General features: G+C 48.4%; 1 protein-coding gene across 1 annotated transcript in view; it reads left to right on the top strand.

The window, feature by feature from the left end:
* PKD1 (polycystin 1, transient receptor potential channel interacting) overlaps positions 1–22,270 on the top strand; it is a 98,948-nt gene that overhangs the window by 20,529 nt on the left and 56,149 nt on the right. Inside the window, exons 2-3 of the mRNA XM_056337682.1 lie at positions 20,912–20,983; positions 22,089–22,160. Of these exons, the coding sequence (XP_056193657.1) occupies positions 20,912–20,983; positions 22,089–22,160 (144 nt within the window). The remainder of the gene's footprint in view (positions 1–20,911; positions 20,984–22,088; positions 22,161–22,270) is intronic.

Raw genomic sequence — 22,270 nt, 5'->3', positions numbered from 1 at the left:
GTCAGTGTTTCATTTTGAGTAGCACTGTGCTGGAGGGGGGACGAAACTTTGGGTTTCTGTTTTACTCCACAGAAAGTGAAACAAGGACAAAATCAATCTGTTTACGATAGGAAAAAAAATATCTGTGTAGAAGTGGTGTGACTTTTTTTTTTTAAGGTGCCTGTCTCTGCCCCAGTGACATCAGCACTGTTGGGTCTGTAATGGTTCATTTCTCTTTTCTTGGTGTGTGCTTTGATAACTGTGTGATGTGCAATGGCTGTGGGTATTAGACAGCAGTAAACACCAGTAGTTCAGGTGAATCATCAGAGGACCTGTGCCTGGGAACTTTGAAGAGAAGCTGAACTGAGGAAGATTTAAGCTGACTAATTGAGAAAAGATTTCTTAGAGGAAGAATCAGCTCCTGGGGAGAATCCCCTGTGCTGCAGTCATTTGAAACTGGAGTGGAGAGAGACTGGGCAGGCTGTGCTGGGGCAGACCTTCCTGTACCCATGCTCTGTTCCCTGCGAGCCTTTGGCACCTCTGCTCCGTGCTGGGTTGTTTTGGTGAGGGGAGCAGGTAGGGAGCACCACGGGGTGCTGAGCCCCTGAGCCACTGTGTCAAGTCCCAACACATGCTTTGGGGAGTAGGCAATAATTTAACATATTATACAGTTTGATGTACCTGTACCTATTGACCTGGGAAAGAAACGTCTCTTGGCTTTGCATATGAAAATAGAAAAAGGAAGGTTCATAGTATAGGCTACTGTTGCTGAGGTTCACCCCTGGGCACAAAGCCAGCACAAACACGGCCCATGAAACCACTTCAGCCTTATTCTGAGGTCTTGAGGGGGACAGGAGTGTTTCACAGGCCTTGTTCTGGTCTTGTACACAGGGGAATGCTTAACCCTGGCTAGCTGAACCACAACACTTGGGACTTCTCACCAGGGCTGCAACACATGGCATCTTGAGCAGATGCAGAAATTAAACTGTGGACTCTGGCATGTCCCCTGTCTGTTCTTGAAAATATGATTAAGAAATCGGGGGGAAAATGCATTGCAAAAACTGCAGGGAAGGGATGCTTGCCAGAAAGAAAGAATAATTAAAGAAAAAGGGTGGCTGTAGTAGAAGAAAAAATGCTGATTGTGAATCATCAACTGTCCATGACTTTCCCACTGTAAAAGGTTGAATGGTCCAGTCTGTGTATTTGTGCTGGCAGTGAGTGATCTCTACAATAACAGCCATACCCTGTTTAGCTTTGCTACTATTTGGAGAATCTGTGCCAGGATGTATTGGAATCCCCCAGACAGGCATTTAGAAGATCTTTTAAAACTGGGGAGGCTGTGGGAGCAAAAACCCTTACTCGGTCTCCAGAGAAATTGGCTTTGTTTAAAAAAAAAAATAATCCACAGTAGGATGCTGAAGTGTGGTGAGATGTTTAATATGACAGCTTTTAATGCGATCAGGAAAGGAATACCTCCCAGTAGTATTTGCAGGTATTAACCCATTAGGAAGATTAGCAGAGTTGCAAGGCCTTTTTCTTTCCCTAGACAGTTTATTCCACATAATGATGTTTTAAAAAAAGGATTATAGGCATTGGTCCTGTGGGAGAAAGGAACAGACACTGCAGCAATCCTCTCTTTAACAGATCACTGACATGAACTGTAGCCTGAAGTGGTTGAAATTATCCTTTCTGTGATTCCCTCACAACAAAATCAGACCAACTGTGTCTCCATTATCTGTTAAATTTGAGGGAGAGACATCCCTTTTCTAAAGTTGATCAGAGAAAGAGGCACCTCCTTGTGAGGAGAGGATTGTGGGTACAGCCAGCCGGTCCCACCAGCTCTCTGCCCGCTGTGCTTCCACTAGGAAGCAGACTGGGATCTCTGAGCTTCTTCCCTGTACACTGTGGAAAGGCTGCTCTGATTTCCTCCTGTTTTTCCCCAGGCTGAGTTAAAGCGAATGCTCTGGAGATAATGTGTTCTTGACCTGAGAGCGTGTGTGACTTACATACCTGTGTGGATGATATATGTGCCAGGACAGGGGATGATGCCTGGCACCAAGCTGTGGATGTTGCGAAGGATCAGGGCCCTCTGTGTCTTTCCCCAAGGAAGCATGGAAGTTCTCCCTAAGAAGCATGCACTTTCTGCTGGCTCAGCTGGTGGTGGCGTTTGGATGCAGCCCCAGCTTGCCCACTTAGCCTGCAGCAGGAGTCCTTCTAGGCAGCATGTTGTAGGAAGAGTCTGCAGTTGCTGAAGGTCTTGTGGGCTGCAGTAAAGCAGCACAGAAGCTGTGTTACAGCCAACAGAGGCAAGCCCAGGAGGGTCTTTGACTGAGCCAGAAGTCGGAGGTAAATTGTTCTCATTGCTCTGGACAGGTGGAGGTCAGTCGGTGTCAGTGGGGAGAGTTGAGCTGAGGGGAGCAGTGTAAAAGCAGGTTATCTCGAGGTCAGCTGCGTCTTTCCAGGATAAGCTGATGCCTTGACTGAAGCATTCTTCCAGAGCTCTTTCCAGGGATCTGTCCTTTGGTCTCCACCCCGTACCTCCAGATATGTTGCATAGTGGATTTATCAGCCATTAATATTTGGCAGAAGTGTCGGCAGTTATTCGTCCCAGGCAGATCATGTTAAAGTTTTGGCTCTCTCCTGTCTGGAGTTGAAATTTTCCAAGCAGCGAGTAGAGAGTTAGATGTGCAAGTCCTGTTTAACTCGTGAGATCCGAACCTATGCTTTCTGCAGCGTCAGGCTCGTGTCTTTCCAGCTGTATCACTGCTAACATGTCGGTTGTGCCTTCTGTACCCATGGCACATTAAGGAGCTGTTGGCGTCTCTTAACGTACGACGTGTGGACATGAGTGGGTCCCTGGGGTACTTCTGTTGGCTTCAGGGCTGAATTTGTCCCATGCTGATTGAACAACTTTTGTCCTAAAATCCTCTGTAATTCTTGCGATTTTGTACTTTGCCCTTCTCGGCAGGAACATTTGTTGGCTGTTTTGATGGGTTGAGTAGGGAAAGGCCCATCTCCTCCGATGAAAGAGATATGACTAAACCCCAGAGTTTAGCTGATAATGATGCAAAGAGTGCTAAAACCAGGATGGGTTTGGAGGAGGACACTGAGCAGACTCCTGTGCACAGTGGTACAGAGAAGAACCAGAAATGTACCTCACCTGCACCCAGGCCTGGCACATGTTCTGACTTGATGAGGACCTCCACCATGCTGGCAGCAGCATCGGTAAGACACCAACCCTGAAGAAGCACAAAGCATGGCCAGTGACCAGAGCAAACCTCCGCTGATGGCTTCTGGGTGATGGGTCTGACCTGGCTGCTGGAGGAGCCTCAAGAGAAAGGAGATTTCCATCTTCGTGCTTTCCCTTGAAACTCCCAAGAGGGAGGGCAGACAGTTCCTGTGGTGGGTGTGTGGTCAGCTGTCTCTGCTGAAGCCTCTGGGTTTGTATGTAAGCCAGGATTAGCTGGGTGATGGAGGATAAGGAGATGGCAGGGGCTCCTCAGCCCATACATGCTCTGATCCCAGCAGTGGAGGCAGTGCTAGGGAGAGCAGCGTTGTGTGGTTTCCATCCCGTGCATACAGCTTGTACCGCCCGTGTCTCCTCTTGCTGGAGTGAGCGGTCAGCTCTTCGCTGCAACAGCAAAGAGACGTCTGGAGATCTCCTGCAGGGGACAAATGGGTTACTGTTTCCCAAGCCTGTTCACAAGGTCTTTTAGAGGGGGCAGCTCTGCTGCAGAGCTCGGGGCCCTGCTGAGGCCCAAGCGAGCTGCTCATTTCCCTTTGTACCTACTTCGGGGCCTCTGAACATCAGCATTTTTTGGAGCAGAAATATTCTGACTGCATCACAGAAGACTTTCTAATGCTAAAAGGAAGCAACCCAACCACACACATTATTAATGCCAGAAACAAGCAAATGCATTTTGTACTGGAACCAGCAGGTCTATATTGGGTTCTAATTGTTTTTTGTTTTCAGAAGGAAGATGTTTAAGGATCTATAGTGAACATATTCCAAAAACATTCAGAGCAGAGCCCTCCAACCCAAACAACCACATTTGAAAAAGTAAGGAGGAGCTCATGTTGGGACCAGTACCAGCACAAGGAGATTAAGGAAAGGCCTGTCCCTCGGTGTCTTCTAAACCATTTCCCTTTTCTCTGTCTGTCTGTCTATCTGTCTGTCCAGTTGCAGAGCAGAACGTCTCTGTGTTTTTACTGTGCCTTGTGATTTATGGCACATAACATCAACCAAAGTTGCTGTTTAATGAATTCCTTGAGCATTTCTATTTCAATAAGGTTTCATCGTGCTGACTTTGAATTATAGTGCCCTTGTGCTAGAACGATGTTTACAACAAAACAGTAGATTGGAAGCCCTTTCTCACTGGGAATTGTGGAAATATTGTTATCTCAAGCTTCAGAAGGAACTGTGATGCACAGAGATCACCTGAGATTCAGGCCCACCTGCCACCAGAGCACCTCTGCTGTGGTCAGACTGCACACCTCCATTTGGTTTAGGCTGCTTAACTAATCAGGTTTGCTCCCCGCCCACCGCCCCCCCTTAAATAGAGGAAGCTTCTAGATTTGATTCTAAATCTCCGTTATTGCCCAGCAGACCAGAATGTGAACTATGCATTTAGGCAGTTTCTCCGAAAGTGTTTTGTTTAGCTGATAGACACAGCAACTCCTACAGAACTGGATCCTTTAATGAAGCACATATTTAGGCATTTAAAACAACAGTCCCAGATTGTTTCTGTATTTGAAGAAGAAAGTCAGTTTGGGGGCAAACTGTTTGTCTGTATGTGTGTCTGTGTATGTATATATCTGTTTATCTCTCTGTCTAATTTCAGACCCAGAATATTGTAATGCCTAGGGATCCAGGGGGAAGTGAGCCAGGAAAGGAAAGGACATGTGCTGTAGGAACTAGGATAAATGATATTTGTTGGTGGATACTGCAGCAACACTCAGAATTAGAAGAGATGCTGCAAACCTAAAACCTCAGCCAACGTTTTAGAAATCACCCCTGATGTTGGATGCCTCTGGAACAGAGGGAGATCAGGGTTTCAGGAGCTGTCATCTGCAGACCCACACGGCTTCTGCTGGACTCAGCTTCTGATGGGACTGCTGCTGGCATACAGGTCACAGCAGCCCAGTAGCACCTAGGTCTTTCTCTGGGCCACCTGAAATTGTCCCAGTGCTGGTCTGATGTCCCTGCCAGCACCTCTGCTCACACATGGCCTCTCCTCATCTCCCACTTTCCCATCAGCATTCCCTGAAACGAGTCATCCATTCCCATGTCTCTTCTGCCTTCGCAGCTCCCAACAAACACTGCTGCAGTCACGCCACCCCCATGTTCACACTGTGTACCTGGGGGGAGGAGGCAGTGAAATTTGGCACAGGCTAGGCTGAGCCCTCATCACCTGGAAGGACTGGATCCCCTGACACAGCTACAGACTAGGAGAGATGGAGGAGTCCTCATCAGTGAAGTTTCTGGCTATGATTGTGGTATCTTCAGCCTGATGAATAACAGAGCTTTGCCCTTGTTTCTGTTGGGAGAATAGCCCTTCCTGAGGGCCTGCAGGCTTTTTTCTGGTTGCTGTAGTGCAGGACTTGTTTCCCTTACGTACTCATCTCACTTCTCTTCCTGCTGTTGGTACAGGCTGCCAAATGTTTTGTTTCTTCCTCCCCCATAGATGTGTCTGTATCCAGTGCTGGTTTTGTTCCTGCTTTCCTTTAGAGACTGTTTTTTTTTTAACATCAGTTGCATTTTTATCATATTTAGATCCTGTCAGTTAGAGATCACTGTGCAGCGTGTGGCAGGGGAGGAAGATGCTACACTGATCATGTCCCTCTTCCGTTGCCTGCCCCGTGGCCATCAGGATCAGACCAGGTTGGCTGAAGACCAGTGCCCAAAGGGTTTAACCAGCAGACCTGTGGCTTCCCCTCCTCTGCAGGCCATGGTGGGAAGCAGCCAAACCTCCCTCCAGCTCCTCCGGTTTTCATCTTGCTGTAGAGGGCTGTGGCAAACACTGCTTTTCATAGGTGACCGAGAGACACCCCTTGGCTTTGTGTCTCCTGGGTTTTAATACAAGACAAAATTGGGCACCTGAAAGAAATGTGGACCCCAGGCCTGGCTGAAATCTCTTGAAGGAGACCTCACAGAAGGGAATGCTCATCCCCGTGGCTAGCAACAGCGTGGCAGGGCAGCGGGTGTTGGGTCCCTGGGTATCTCCTGGCTCTCAGTGTGGGAAGGGGTGCACGGCACTGGGATGGGGCCGGAGAGAAGCTGCTCTCCGGGCTGGAGCTGGATGAGCGTTACATAACGCACCGCTCCGCTCTAGAGACACGTTCAAATGATTAATTTGAGGCTCTGGCAGCCGCTTCCCTGTAATAATATTTTAAACATTACTTTTCCACTGATCCTTGCCAGCAATCGTTATTTTGCGCTGTGGAGGCTGTAAAATTTCACTTCAAGGATGGGTTTCACTCCCGTTACAAAATGTGTCTGGAATGTGCAGATGTTTCCTTCGGGGAATAGTGAGCCAATCCGCTCTAACACATCATCCCCACGGGGAGGATTCAACGTGCTAAGCAGCCCTATTCACAAAATCACAAACAAACACACACACAGAGCCCTGTGGAGCTGTACCCGGGCCGGGCATGTCGCTCAAAGCCCTGTTGATGTAAAAAGCCCACCGTCTCTGCTGGAGCTGTGGAAGGCTTAGGTCTGGGCTGCTGCTGGGCTGCGGGGACACATGTGCTGGTCGCAGAGAGGTCCCTCTGCAGCCTGTGGGAGCTGTGCGTGCTGTTACTGCGATCGGCTTTTACACAGTGCCACATATTGCTGTTTTCTGGAGATGGATTAAAAGGACTATGAAAATTTTGGCTTACTGGGTGCAGATGAACATCCTGCAAGTGTCCAGGGGGTTTGCATGCCAAGGACAAAGAAGAGTTGCTGTAGATGCAGCAGAGTTAGAGAAGATGGAAAGATGGTATTTAATTGAACAAAAAAAAGTGCATGGAGAGTGGAGAATGCTCAAAGATGCTTTTTATGGAACAGTCACTGGTGGGTGGGAACCCCAGCAACTGGGACTTCAAATTCAGGCTGTAACCATCCCTGAGGAATATCTTATGGGGCTGGTCCTGTTTTTTGTGGGAGGATCCAGAAGATCACTAGTTTTTTTACTTGTGTAATTCTTTCAGTATCATCTTCACTGCATGGGCTAGGAGAACAAAGCTGTTGGGGACATCAGGTCCTTAAAGAGGACACCTTAAAGGGGTTGTCTGTCATGCACACAGGCATCAGTGCCCGGAGCAGATCTGCTGGAGTGCCTGCACTCTGCCCCATGCCACCTGCTCCACCCAGCTCTGAGCCTTGTGCCTCCTGCACAGCTGTGCCCATGTCTGCAGGTCAGGTCGGACAGTCTTCTGGGGAGGGGTGCTGTCTTTCTGCAGCTCCAGATGGTATATCTGAACTGTCTTATCTGTGTTGAGCTGTGTTGCTTGAAACCCTGCCTCAGGCATTGTGAGAGCATTTGGGACACACAGCATCTCTAGGGAGAACCTCATTTGGAGTGCTAGATAGGTTTTGGTGATGAGGTCTGCCTTGATCCTTATGTGCCCCTCTGTATTAATCAATATACAGGGCTCCTTATGCCCTGCATAAAAACCAGGTGGAGCCTGGAGGAGAAATGAAAGCAGTTACGGAAAATAAATATACAGTACTGGGAAAGAGAGATGTTGATAGTGATGAGTATGGACTGAGAGCTCAAGTTCATCAAACACTGATAAGCTAAAGAATGCAAAGAATAGTCTGTGGCTAGTGAAGTCAAGAATAAAGAGTTTTTCAAGTATATTGGGAACTAAAGGAATTAAATGACATTGGCCTGTTAATAGATGGTCAAATTATCAATGAAAATACAGAAAAGGCAGGACTGTTCAGTAAATATTTGTTTTCTATTTGGAAAAAAGCCATATGATGTATTTGTATCATATGAGGATGATGAAACACTTTCCACTCCAACAGTAACTGAAGAGGATGTTAAACAGCTGCTATTAATGTTAGACCTTCTTAAACTAGCAAGTTCAGATATTCTGCATCCAAGAATTTTAAAAGATTTGGCTGAAGAGCCCTCTGGGCTATTTCAGTGGGTTTTGGGGCATTAGAAAAATTCCAAAGGACTGGATCAAAATGAACATGGTGCCACTGTTAACAGAAGGTAAATGGGGTGGTACAAACATTTATTAGGCTAGTGTCCCAGTTTTCTACCCCAAGGAGAAACAATACAGTGCATAGCACGGACATCAGCTAAAAGTTAAAGGGAATAGTGTAATTAGTGGCAATCAACATGGAAAACTCACTTATGGAAAATAGATCTCGTGAACCTCTGCCTTATGAGTAAGTTTACAGATGGAGTGGATGAAGATGACGTTGATGTAATACACATATGACTTCTGTAAGGTATTTGACTCAATGTCACATATTTGTCAGAAATGGGAATGAAAAAAATCACTGCATAAATTAAAGGGATTAAATACTGGCTTCAGAATGTAAGAATGAACTGGAGTCATCATAAAGAGCAGTGAAGTCTCAAAGATTGATTACTGACTGCCTCTGTAGTCTTATTTGTCAAGAGACTGGAGGATAACAAAAACATTAGCAATACTGTACTGGGAGTGCCAAAGCACAGAGGAGGAAACGCAGCTCTGCTTTGGTCGGAGAGCTGTTCACAGAGAGGAGCAGCGATGCTGCTGAGTCTAAGATTGTACATCTGGGAGCAAGGAAGGCAGGCCTGCTGTGTAGGATGGGAGCCTTCTCCTGGAAGGCAAGGACTCAGCCAGGGGAGGTGTGGTAGTCAAGTGTGTGATGAAGGACATGACCACCAAAATGACTAGTGCAACCCAGGGATGAGTAAACAGGGAACTATGGAGCAGAGGGGTTGTATTTCCTGGTGTCCTTGCTTCGTGGAGAGCACGATGACCTAAAGAATCCAACCAGAAGCCCATTTGAAAGGATGTCTCCTGAGAGGCAGCTGGTGTTTGCTGCTCCAGCAAGTAGGTGGTGGGTGACTGCAGCCTGGGGAGTATTTGTGGTTAAATCCAGAAAACATAATAGAAGGACCCTCAGGTTAGTGGACAAACGGAGTGAATCCTACACCTGGGAACTCAGGCTAGGCAAATTCAGACCAGAAAGAAGCCTAACTGACTAACCCTGCAACAGATCACCAAAGCTGGTGGTGGCCATCCCATCCCTGGGAGTCTTTATGGGAGCGTTCTCTAGAAGGATGGGGAGCTGCTTAGGCTTGATGCAGAAATTGGTTGTGAGGAGTTGGATGGCTTGTAGTAGGTGAGTCGTTGGGATAAATGGTCATGTTAAAAATCTGTGAGTCATTCTCCTTGCTCTTTGTTAGTGCAAGAAGCAGGCTGCCAAAAGGGAAGGGTTAGTAGCTTTGTGGCCTGTTCCCCCCTTCCCCAAAACTGGCTCATGTATTGGGTAGGTCCCAGGGCTTCAGAACATCTGGAGAGCCTGTCCCTCACTGAGGAGACTACAGAAAGCAGACATAACATCAGGATTACAAGGAAAACACAAACCGGATTGTGCTGCAGCCGTGGTTTGGCCAGGTCTAGTGTCCTGAACATGCTGCACTTTTCTTTTTGCTCCAGGCTCCCCTGGTTTGTGATTTTCTGTCGCAGGCAGTGGGCTGTGAACTCTGTGGTTGTGCTCAGCATCATTGTTTTCACAGAGCAGCACCACTGATTTTGCACTATTTTTAAACATATCAAGTGCTAATGTGACTGCCCCAAATATCAGAATTTTCTCTCTGGAGAAGAAGAAAATAAGGGGCTCAGCATCTCTCCAGCACAGGCTGTGCTGCAGAATTGCTGGAAGTCATTCTGGGTTGCAAACAAAGCACTGCCAGGCCTGGACCTGGTTGGGTGTTTCTGGTCTTTACTTGTCCTTTTCTCCATGTTGTCTGTATGTAGTTAGCATCCTGTGCCTCAAGCTGAAGGCTGGTGGTGAGAACAGGGAATCTCTTAAATGAAATGTTGTAAAACATATTGGAGATGAAAATCAATTGACAGACAGGGCTAAAATAATACACACAGAAATGTTTTTCTTAAGCAACCACCCAGGAACTTGGAAACTATCTGGTCTGTTAGAGATTGCTGTTAGCTAAAGGTCAAACAAATTTGTACTGTCAGCTATAAAAAGGAAAGTGTTTGAGGGGGTATTGTCACCTGTGGGAAGTGACTGTTGAGATCTGGCTGCGCGGCCAGCAGTATCTGTTAGGTTGGCTCATCTTCGTGCTGCTCTGACAGCAGGAGGTCTGAAGTGGGGAGCATGCCATGGTCACCCCAGCCTGCTCCTGCATCCAGAGGGATGAAGGACACGGTGAGACTGTCCCGCAACTGCCTCATGGCATTTGGCCATGAGACTTTACCTATCGTGTTCTCACACTGGTTTGGATCCAGGCTGCCTTCTTCGTGTCTGCTCTACCTCCATGCATAGGTGGCTTTGGCTGGTAGGTGATGTTACTCCTAAATCAGCAGTCCTTTGTGAACCCCCGTAATGGCCGTGTTTTGCTGCCTTGTGGCTTTGTTTTCCTCTTGTTTGTGTGCTGCTGGTGCTGTGTGGTGCCTGACAACGTACTGACTGTTCTCCCAGTGCGAGAAATGAGAGAAGTTTGTCCCAACTGTTTGAAGAAATTACTTTGGATCTGATACTGCCTTATCCATCTTACTGTCTCTCAGCTGGCTTGCGCTCTGAATTCAGCTAGGAAGTGACATTAAGTTTTTTGCAAATCTCCTCAGGGCATTTCAGATGATCAGGCGGTGCCTGGTTCACAGCTCTTGTGCTGTTTTGATGCCCAAGTTGTTCCACTGTTCCTTTTGGGATACAAAACACAGATGCCCCAGAAGGTTTCCAAGGAACAGGCTATGCAAATATTTTTTCATGCTGTGTCAGTGTTTGCAAACTGGACGTGTGCTTTGGAGAAAACTTCCCTGGAGTTCTCTGCATCTCTTGGCTCCAGCTCCTGTGTCAGCTCAGTGATGTATCGCTGCTATCGGTACAACTGCATCATCCAGAGCCTCCTGCATCCCGTGAACCTTGCCTGTGGGTCCCGTTTGTTGTGTATTGCAGAATTTATGGTGCTGGGGAAAAATAGCATTGTGGTTTTGTTATTTCTCACAGAGAAATAATATCCCTAGAGGGTAGCTGTCCAAGCAAAGGCCTCGCATTAAAATAAATACAAATAGAATAAATAATAAATAAATACAAATAAAATAATAAAAAACCAGGATCCAGAGATTACCTGCTTCATCCCCTGTCCCAGTGGTGAGTTGATATCAGCACTACCTAAACATTTATTGAAAACCCTTCACTTTCTGTGTGGAAGATTAAGCACTTAGTAGCTCAGCTGTGTAATTCCTAAATTACAGCTTACAGAGGGCTTACTTTTCATGGTAAAATAAAATATTGGGCTCTGAACATGCTGACTTGGGAACACACTGGGTTTTGAAGCGACCAGAGCTAGGCATTGAAAGAGCTCTGTTTTGGCATGCAGTGTCACGGGACTTGGGGGCTCCCGAGACAGATGCTTTTTTGGGGAAGAAGTGGGTATCAGTGTGGAAAGTGGTTGGATTTGGGCTGCAGGCGGCTGATATGGTTCGCTTGAGCTCTGCCATGTGTGCTGGAAAGATGCTTGGTTTCATTGCATCTTTGGTTTCTTAGCAAACTTTCCATGAAAAGTATATTTGCAGGGCTGACATTTAGCTGGATGAAACTGCAGACAGCTTGTTTACGTGCAGCACTAATTATGGACATTAACTTTATTTAAATATTTGGGTTGCTGCTTTCCCAAGCTGAAGGTTTTCCCTGTTCTCATCTTTTAGCATGATGTTGCAGAGGCAGAGCAGGGCTGGGTGATGCCTGATGTTTCAAGCCTTACTTTATGCCACATTATGTCACCTCTTGGCAGTGGAGGGGAGGACCATGTCCAGCGGCAGCTTCGGTCACTCACTCAGGAGGTTCAGAAGGTGGGACCTGGCATGAAAAGCCTCTCTCATAACAGCGACCATCCCTGTAGCCAGCTCCTTGTCCCACCAGCATGCCTCAAGAAGCTCTTGCTGACCCCCACCAGCACAGGAGGCCCCTGTGACTCCCCTTGTCTTTGGCTTCATTGTTTTGGTGTTGGGAATGAGGAGATGACCCCCACCAGCACAGGAGGCCCCTGTGACTCCCCTTGTCTTTGGCTTCATTGTTTTGGTGTTGGGAATGAGGAGATGAAGTCAGTTGCAGTCTAAGAATAACTTGTAAAATGAGCTGTGCTGTGGGTCCCCGTGCAGACAGCAGCGCTCTGGTTCCTGGGAGCCTCTTGTGTGAAAAAGCCCTTGCCCAGCCCCCCTGGCCGGGGAGGAGAGGGACGGAGCGCATGGTGCCATTGCCTATGATCCAGCCCTGCCAAAACATGACGTCACTCCATGAGGTAACGCGTCCCCTTTGTTCGAGTGGCTTCATCCCTGGTCCGACTTTATAACCATATTTGGGAAAGTCTGTGGAAAGCTGCTGGCTGTGGGGATCCGAGGAGCTGCTCCTTGAGCCTCAGCTGCACTGCAGCCAGCTCCCACCTGGAGAGTGGGGATGCCCTGGCTGTGGTTGGGGTGCCCTGGCCATGGTTAGGATGCCCTGGCTGCGGTTGGGATGCCATGAGTGGGATACCCTGGTCATGGTGGGGTTGCTCTGGTTGTGGTTGGGATGCCCTGGCTGCGGTTGGTCACCCTGGATGGGATGCCCTGGTTGTGGTAGGGATGCTCTGGCTGTAGTTGGGATGCCCTGGCTGCAGTTGGGTCACCCTGGATGGGATGCTCTGGTTGTCGTTGGGATGCCCTGGCTGCAGTTGGTCACCCTGGATGGGATGCCCTGGTCGTGGTGGGGATGCCCTGGCCATGGTGGGGATGCCTTGGCCACGGTTGGGATGCCCTGGCTGTGCATCCAGCAGGCATGTGCAGCCTCACCTCTTCTGTCTGCTCTGGGGATGGAGCACAGGCACAGGAGCAGAGGTACTGTGGGTGAGCAGCAGCTGCCGTGTCACTTGGGGTGTCCCGAGCTCTCAGCTCAGTCTTGTGCAGGGCTCAGGGCTCAGTCTTTCCTATGCTTCTTGAAGCACAGGCTCGGGCAGCCCCTTTTCCTCAGCTGCCAGCAGGGACACCCACTACTCAGCTTCAACCCTGAGCTCACCCGCTCTGCTGAGAGCAGAGTGTTTTACGCTGCCCTGTGTGCAGCCTCCAGCCTCTCAGCGGGGTCGTGAAGAACTGACCCCAACCCAGCAAGACGAGTAGGATTTACTGCTGCAGATCTTAGGGTCACATTGTGGTGATGCTCCGGGAGAGGCTTGTGGCAGGACGAGGCGAGGCGGTGAGGTGGGGAAGGAACATTGCTTCACTGCTGTTGCTCGGAGGGGAACCCACAGAGATGGAGTGATGTGCTTGTTGTCCTGCAGTGAGTCTGCAGCAGAGCTGGGAGTTACCTCTGGGTCTGCTCCATGTGAAACCCACCCGCTTCCTGGCACAGCTGCCTTGCAAGGGCATATGTCAGAGTGCTTTGCAGTTCTCCCAGGAAAGCACAAAGTGTACAGAACATTGCAAAAATGTTTGTATCCTTGCCTTAGATTTTCGTATCAACAATTACGATTTTGCTGTGGGAAGAAAAACATTTAGTTTTTAGATGAATATTTGTGAAAAAGCCTTTTGGGGCAAATTCCTTAGAGAGAGCTAAGACTTGGGCCGGCATTTGAAACTCATAATTTCAAAATGAACAAATAAATTGTCATCGTGCTGTGACAGCCTCAGGGAGATGAGGGTGCTCACTGCTGTCTGCCAGTCTCAGCACGCAGCCCTCTGCTCAGGATTCGCTCTCAGGAGCTGCTGGTGTCTCCCTGAGCCTTTCCCTGGACAGCCCTCCACCTCCTGCATTTGCTCCCTGACAGCCTTGCTGTTCTTTGGGAGCTAATCTCCGCAGGGAGTTCCTAGGCACACGGACAAAGTGCAGCCTCCTCTGGGGTGGGATGCATTGGTTCACAGCAACCCACTACATGGCTCTGGGAAAGAAGGGGGTGAAACCCACCAGCAAAAGGCCCCTCTTCGTGTTCAGCTGCAGCTCTTGGAGGTGATGTGTGGTGGGGCTAGAATCCCTTTGCTTTGGAAAATCCCTGCTTCAATGTGATTGAAACCAGTAGCTGGTGATGAAGATCTCCATATGCTGTTGGCCCCCATCAGTACTGAAAGGCAGAGAGCTCATGGTGCAGGAGAGCGGCTGAGGCTGTTCCAGCCTGCCAGCCAGGGTGTCCCTGCATCTCGTGCAGGATGACAGCGTTGCTGCCCGCATTCGGCACACAGAAAAATCTATGGGTTTTTTTCACATTTTGGTAGCCACTGTGGCAAGAATCTCTGTTCCCCACTATGCACACAAGTGCTATTACTTCTACTGTGCTTCCTAGGAGAGGTGCAAGGCAAAAGACAAATTAAAAAAGGAATCAGATCAGCAAAACCCTTTAATTTTTCCTGGGTAAAGCATGCAAAACCACATAGGGTTTTCCCTCCTCTTTTCTGGAAAGTCTGTTATGTATGTCGGGCAGTATCAGTGCAGCACTGCTGCATGGGGCACTGCGCTGCCTTTTATTCCTGGAGACTAGAAAAGCATTTGCCATGGTAACACGTAAGACAGCATTTGGGCTGTGCAGGCGACCTCTTGGGCAGCTTGCTGCTCTGTCAGCGGATGGAAGGCTCTGGAAGCTGTGGGCTTCGTTGTGCCTCATAAGCCATCTCACATGGCCCTCTGTCACTTGTCTTCTCTGGTTGCAAGGTGTGGAACGGTGCAGCCTGGCTTTTGGTGAGGGTGAGAGATGGGAGCATTGCTGGGCATTGGTCAGGGCATTGCTGGGCAGCTGCTGCTGCTGGCGGTGTTTTCTGTGCCTTGGTTTGCTGCTCACTTTGGTTGTTGCATCTCCTCCCTGGTTGCTTGCAAGGCAAAGAACTGCCAGGGACTGAGCACTTTTGTATCCTGAAGGTGAAATTCTGTGAGTATTTTGATAAAGTATGTGGAGTTGAGGTCAGAAAGGGAGAACTGCTCCCACTGGAAGATGTGCTTGGGAAAGAGGGCCAAGGCAGTCTGGGAGAAGCTCTGGAGTCAGAAGTGGGGCAGGGGAGATAAAGAAGTACATTTATTCAGTGTTCACAGTACAGAAAATTAGGCAGTATCCAATGAAGTGATGCCTCTAGCAGGTTTCAACAAACTAAAGAAAGTACTTCTTTTTTAAAGCATGTGAGTTATGGAGCTTGTTGCTGTGGGCTCTTGTGGAGCCCAGGCTGGCTCAGGAAGGGGAAGACGGCATCAAGGAAGATCCATCTGTTGGTGGCTGTTAAATACAACAGTTCAGTGCAGTCTCTGGCTCTGAAGGTCCTCTGTTGCTGGCTGCCAAGAGCTGGGAGGTGTGCTGGGGAAGGATTGCTCGTGCATCTCACTGAACACCTGGTACTGACCACTACTGGGGATGTGATCTGGGGCAGGATGGACCCTTGATCCAGGGGGCAGAGCTGTTCCGATGTCCCTGCAGCCACTCCTGCTGTTAAAACACAGTATCTGGACCAAAATGAGGGCCAGCCCTGTCCCCAGGACTATTACTGGGGTCACACAAACATGAGGCAAACTCCATTCTAGGGGGGGTCTGTCCTGGATCAGGGAAGACTGGTTGGTTGGGGAGGCAAGTGGGGAGAGCCCAACCTGCATGATCTACAGGGAGAAAGTGCTTTTCCCCAGAGGACAGTGTCTGTTGCAGATGCTCCATGCACTCACCCTGTGTGTCCTGTCGGGCCAGCCTGGCTCAGGAAGATGGGTTGGAAGATCTCCCTTGCCTACAAGCTGCACCCGGCAGCCTGGAGGGCAGATGCTTTATTCCTCCTGCACTGTTGCAGGTCCCTTAGTGGCCACTGTAGAGGCTCCTGTGCAGACTCTGGGTGGAAATATGACTGTACCCAAGCTGCCGTCTTTGCCTAGCACCGCTGGAGCTTCACTGACCCACAAAAATCTTACCTTTTATTGTGGCTTACAGACCTGGAGCTTCTTCTCTACTGAACTGCTGCAACTCTCCCTGAGCCTGCACACAGGCTCCTTTCTGCACAGACGCTCCTCTCTGTCTGTGGATGCTTTTCCCATTACTGTTCTGGCTGGGGTCCATGCACCAAAAGGGCTGGGGAAGGCACAGGCCAGCATTGCCCCCCCTTCCCTTCCCTCCCCTCCTTTTTTGTGAAATGAAGGCAGAGCGGGCCCGCAAATGACATAATGAGAGCATGACATCAGGCTTGGCAGATGGAGGCGTGCTATACTCTGCTCAACATTATATGTTCTGCGGAATTAAGAAAAAAACAGCAGTGCACCAAAAAAAGCCTGTCCACCACAGCGCTGCAGAAATAAACCCTCGGCTGCCCTGAGCTTGCAGCTGTGGGGACGTGGAGCCCATCTGAGCATCAGGAGGGGACAAAGTGGGTAGCAGCCAGCCCTGCTGCTTGCTTCCATCAGCAGCTGCTGGAGGGCAGCAGCTATGTGAGGGCACACCAGTGCTTGATGCTTCTTACCCCCAGAAGTTACCCAACCCCATCTGCAGGAGATCTCGCTGGCAGTGTTTGTGACTGATCCATCCTCATGCTCTTGGTCAGAAAGGCTGCTGTTATCCCTGCGGTACACGTGACTCTGGCAGGGTTCAGTGGTGCACCCAGCATCACACAGGGAGTTGGTAGCAGGGCTAGGATGGAGCTGAAGGCTCCCAAGGCTCGGGCTGACACCCTCGTTACTAAATGTTCCCTTATCCGAAGCTTCACCTTCCCCACATTACTGAATCCACTTCCAGAAGTATTTTAAAATCTTCATTTGCTAGGCATGTAAGGTGAACATGTCTGCTGCAAGGGGAGCTCCCTGTAAGGCATCTTTTGCACAGTTGTTGTTCTATACCATAGTGTGGAGAAGTGGGCCAGCTGTCCCAGCCTCCTCTGGCTTACATGGCTCCGTTTTGCGGGTGCGGAAACTGAGGTAGGATTGAGAAGTTGTGACTTGCCCATAGCTGCCCTCTTCCAGGCAGCACAGGGTGTTCTCAGTATCCCCCATGTCACAGTAAACTAAATTTTTCTTTCTTCTCGTGGAGAGTGCGGCAGTCTGTGTGCACCGTGCATTTCAATGGAGAGCCTTGTTTTCTGCTGGATTCAGTTCTGCTTTGAACCTGCTATGAATTTCCTCCAGCCCTGGCAGTGGGCTGGGAAAATACAGTCGTGGCAGTTTGTGGCACCAAGAGGCTGAGCTCTGTCCCACAGCCTTTGCGTTGGGTTTTATTGCTCAGTATTTCCTGATTACTTTTTTTTTTCTGCAACCTAGCTTGGTTCACAGCCATCTTTCCCATGCCAGGAAGGCATAATATGATTTTCCATACAAGTTGGAGAGGGACCAGTGGGAGAAGGCAAGCAGGCGGCTGGCAGCCCAGCTCACTGTCGCGGCTGGAGGTGGCAGGCACTGGCATCCACCGCTGTTCCTTGCTCCTCCAAGCTGTCCTGTCAACAGGAGCTCTGCTTCCTTTGCAGGCTCTTGCACCCAGGAGGTCTGGGGAGTTTGAAAGTTGGGAGGTTTTGTACCAGTTTCTCATCAGATCTTGAAGGCAAGGGTAGAAAATAGTGAGGGAATTGGGCTCTGGGTTGTAGGTACCGATGGGCTGCCAGCTAGTGCCTGGTCTGAATGGAGTTCAGCAGCATCTGTGGGTGCTGGACAGGAGCTCAGGCTGTGGAAGACAAGAGGGTGGGAGCCAAGGTCTTGAGATCCCTTGAAAGAAAGCACGTGAATTGTAAAGTGACAAAGTGTCAGGGAATAGACAGGGCTTGGTTAATTACTCCAAGGGTTCAGAGCATCTCGCAGGCTCTGAGGCAGCCTCACCTGTGAACCGAGCCCCAGCTTTCTCCTTTGAAGCCCACTGGTGGAGCTTTTCTGCATGCTGGGCTGTGGGTCATTGTTGGCTTTGGGTGACGGTAGTGGGTACAGGATAGATATGTGAGCTCAGATGGTATCTGCCTGTATCAGCTTGGGGATGTGTGTGCGGAATGGCAGCCCAGCTGTATTATCGGGAGAAGAGGAAAAAGGTGGAGAAGAGGAAAAAGGTGCAGGAGCCCTCTCCAGCCTTTCCACCATGACGCTGTGGAGGCTCACTGGGGCACCCCAGAGACACACATCCAAGTGGCCTGACACCCTCACAAGCTGTCCTGGCCATACAAAGCAGCGCAGTCCTGAGAAAGAGGGTTGAGGGCTGTCACTCATTAGTTTATGGGGCACAGCTCCTGCTGACCTTTCCTGAGCAAAACCTGCTGGCTGAGCCACAGCACCAGGTGTCCTGCACCCTTTGAGTGGATCACTCTTGTTCACCAGGAGCTGCTTCCCCTGTGTGTGCTGCTCAGTAGGCAGTGACATCTAGTGTCAGTCCAACACAGTGTGTAAGAGCGGCACCGCAAGAAATTACTGCCTCTGTTTGCATTTTACCTGTTTGAGGAAGCTGGTGGGAGCAGCAATGCTACTGTGCATCTTCCTGGAGCAGGTACCAGGTCACAGTCATCCCTGGTCCTGCTCTTGGGTAGGAATGAAGCTGACTGACCCCTGGGGGTCAAGGATTTGGGGTCTTAGCCTTCACTTACCTGAGTTTAAAAGCTTTCTCTGAGGTGAAATGGAAATAATGATAAGGGATGTTTGTAAAGGGATGGGGAAGGCTCCCAGCTATGGACCAGCCCCTCCACACCTGGCACTTGTGGCAGAGGGATGGAGAAGAGCAGACCTACCCTGCTGGAGTTCTTCACTTTCTACTAGCCAAGTAGCAAGATGGGAGAGATGAAAAGCTGCAGAGAGCTGCAGAGGAGGCGGCTGGGCTTGGGGCTGGGTGTCCCACTACCCTGCACGGCTCAGGTGCCTGCTTGTGCCATCTGTGATGGTGAGAGCTTCGCCCTGCTCTGCGTACTCTCTTCTCCATGCAGCCAAGTGGTGCTTTTGGAGAAGCTCTTCAAAATGGCAAAGCCCTGATCTTGTAGCAGAATGGTTTGTTTTGGAGGTCTCTCTTGTCTGGGCAAGGAGTAAGAAGGCATCAGAGGTGAAACACCATTTCCTTCTGGCTTGGGCTTGAGATGCTGCCTAAAAACCAAAATGGGTTATTTCCAAGTGTTTTAAAGGAGAAGAGAAATAGTTGTACTGGTCTCCCTGTAAGGTAACTGATTGGTGGTCTGATCCTTTCCAAAACTGGTCAAGTAATGCAAGAAGGTGCAGAGTCAGAGGAGCACAATTTACAGAAAATGCTCAAGCAGGAGTGGAGCAGGAGCCTCCCTGAGGAAGGATCTGACCTGGCTGGCAGCAGTTGGGATTCCAGTCCAAGCTATCTTTTGTGTTTGTCTTGCAAGTGGGAGCTGGAAACTGGTTTGGAGGTGACTTTCTTACCCGTGTGCAGAATGTGACTCTCATGTGGTCTGCATCACTTCAGCAAAGGATGCTCAGTATTATTTAACTATTGTCCCAGCTACCCTGAGACAAAGGAACACTGGCTGGATTGGGTATTTTTGCTAGCATCCTTTTTTTAAGTGTATTTGTTGAGCTTTTATTTTGCACATTTCTTGGACTTCCTTATTGGTGTTGCTGGTGAACTCTTCTGAATCGACTCTTGGCTTGGCAACGAATTCCCACTTAGCAAAATCAGGGAAAATAAACCTTTTAAAGAGACATCCATCCCTGTTACTTATCCCCAGTTTCCTGGAATCATACGTAATTTTCCTGCCAGTTTGGCAGAATTCTTTTCATTTGGATAAATTAAGTTTAAATGTCAGATCAAACAAAGAATTAACTGATTAGGGCATAAAAATAAGAGGTGAGACAGCGAGGAGAAATTGTGAGAGATGCTTGCAGGAAAAAAGGTGAGAAGGGAGGTGAGCAGGAGAATGTCTGTTGACACAGCACGCTGCGGCTGCAGTGAATCCAGCCCTGTCCAACTCCCTGGAGCTCTGCCAGAAATCCTTGAAAGATAACAACCATTGCATGGGCTCAGAATAAGTATTTTGATGCTGCTAGAAGAAGGTTTTGGCCAAAGGAGGTTCATCTGAAACCAAAGAGTGGAGTTTATTGGGAACAAGTGGCGACCTATCAGGGAAACTTTCACTTCTTAGCTGAGTGACATTTTAAAATTGAAAAAGAGGACATGGGGTGAAAAGAGCTGGACTGGAGGACAGAAACAATTTTATTTTGGATGAATTGAAGGCTATTGGTGTTACAGGGAGTGATCAGAGATTTTTTAGAACAGTGTTCCTTTTATAAAGACAATCTAACCTGATTTTAAATGGAAAATATTCTTTGTTACTACTTCTTTCCTTTTAAGCTTTTCCAAACAGAGACAAAAAGTAAAAGACAAAATGTAAAAGTTGAACACATCAGTTGTGTAACTAATGATGAGTTCTTTGGCACTAGAAATGGACTTGGAAGTTCCTCATAAATTTTTCTCTAAGTTAATTACTACTTCAGTCTAAAGTATTTTTTATTACTTCTTTAAACATATATTAGATGAATATTTTTGTCAAAGGATACATCAAACTTAGTAATACATTTGTCATGTCTGTAATTACTCTAGATACACTGCAGAATGGTATGCATATAATGATAGTTCAGATCTTTATCTACACATTATACAAAGCTTTGAGTAGCAAATGCTTTATAGCTGGGAAAGGTGTTTTCTTTGGCGGGGAGAAATGCTGTGCTCCAACACATCAAAACCCTCCAGTCTGGAGTCTGGATGGAGTTTGGAGAGAGGCTTTTCTAAGGTCTAGTAATGGAGGAATGACAAAATGAAGTTGAACGAAAACTGAAAATTGTGTTTTCTTTCTCTAGGGATCTTTCCAATAACAAGATCAGTGGTTTAGATGTTCAGATATTCAAAAGCCTGACTTCTCTGGCAAAACTGTAAGTACACATTCCGCCCTTCCAGTCCTCCAGCTCGCCATGCACATTTGAGCTGGTATCTAGAACACATGCTTGTGTTTCACAAGTTAGCCTTGTTCTTGCTTGACCTCATCTGTCGAGCCCCAGACAGATGTGTCCTTGGATTCCTTCCTCAAGGTATTTAGCTGCACAGTCTGGTGATTTGCTTACGGATGTTCAGAGTCAGGGAGGATTTGACCTGCTGTACTGCTAGGTGAAGAGGAGATCAAGGCAAGAGGAGATTTATCACTAAATCTGTGTTAGTACATGGAAAATGATGATAAAGCTGCGGTATCCAAATCCTATCTATCCTGACAAGGAATTAGGTACTGAGTCTGAGGGTCCTTTGAGGAGCCCAGCACTAGTGGGGGACAGACTCCATGTCTCACTGCTCTTCTCAGCTTGAGCTGTCCTGTTTTACTAAAGCTTTCCATACTCTGTGTGGGCCAGGAGAAGAGGAGAGCTTTGACCATTAGCAAACTCACTGGTTCACTGCTGATCAAATGAGTTTGCACTGTTACCTGCTGATGGTTCTTAGAGAAGATTAACTGTTTTTTAAAGAAAGACTGGACTGTCAGACCGAAGCAGGCACCAATACAGCTAGCACCAAAACCTGCTTTAGTGATTCCAGCTGAGTAACTGGCAGTCTGGATAGCCTGCCATCTTTACACCTCAAAAATCTAGAAGGAGGACTGATGGAAGGGCTTGGAGCACTGAAATGGACTTGAGCATGGGAATAGGCTGCCTGGAGAGGTTATAGAATCTCCATCCTTGGAGATACACAAAAGCAGTCTGGACATGGCCCTGGGCAGCCTGCTTTAGGTGACCCTGCTTGGGCAGGGGGGTTGGACCAGATGACTTGGACCAGATGACCAGAGGTCCTTCCAACCTCAGCCACACTGTGATTCTGTGACTTAGTGCCTGGCTGGACATTTTTCTATTATATGCATGTGACTTTTGAGACTGAAGGTGCTCAGAAGGTAACTGGAACCCAAGCAGAGCTTGGGACAGAGGTTGATCCTGTGTGTGGGCCAGGAAGTTGTTACCAGCATGATGAACTTTCCTTTTCATTTTACCTCTTTTACAGAGATATAAGCCACAACAAGATTTCTACATTAGAAGATGGAATATTTGATAATTTATTTAATTTAAGTGAAATGTAAGTACATCCTCTTTGTTTCCCAGTTCTTTATTGAGACCTTTCCTTGAAACATCTCTTCCTTTCCTGGTGGGGTGGGATATGGTGCCGTCTGGGGGAGATCTGGGTGT

Source organism: Falco biarmicus, chromosome 4 (assembly GCF_023638135.1).
Source record: "Falco biarmicus isolate bFalBia1 chromosome 4, bFalBia1.pri, whole genome shotgun sequence".
NCBI classification, from domain to species: Eukaryota; Metazoa; Chordata; class Aves; order Falconiformes; family Falconidae; genus Falco; species Falco biarmicus.
This window is presented reverse-complemented; position numbering and strand designations above follow the sequence as displayed.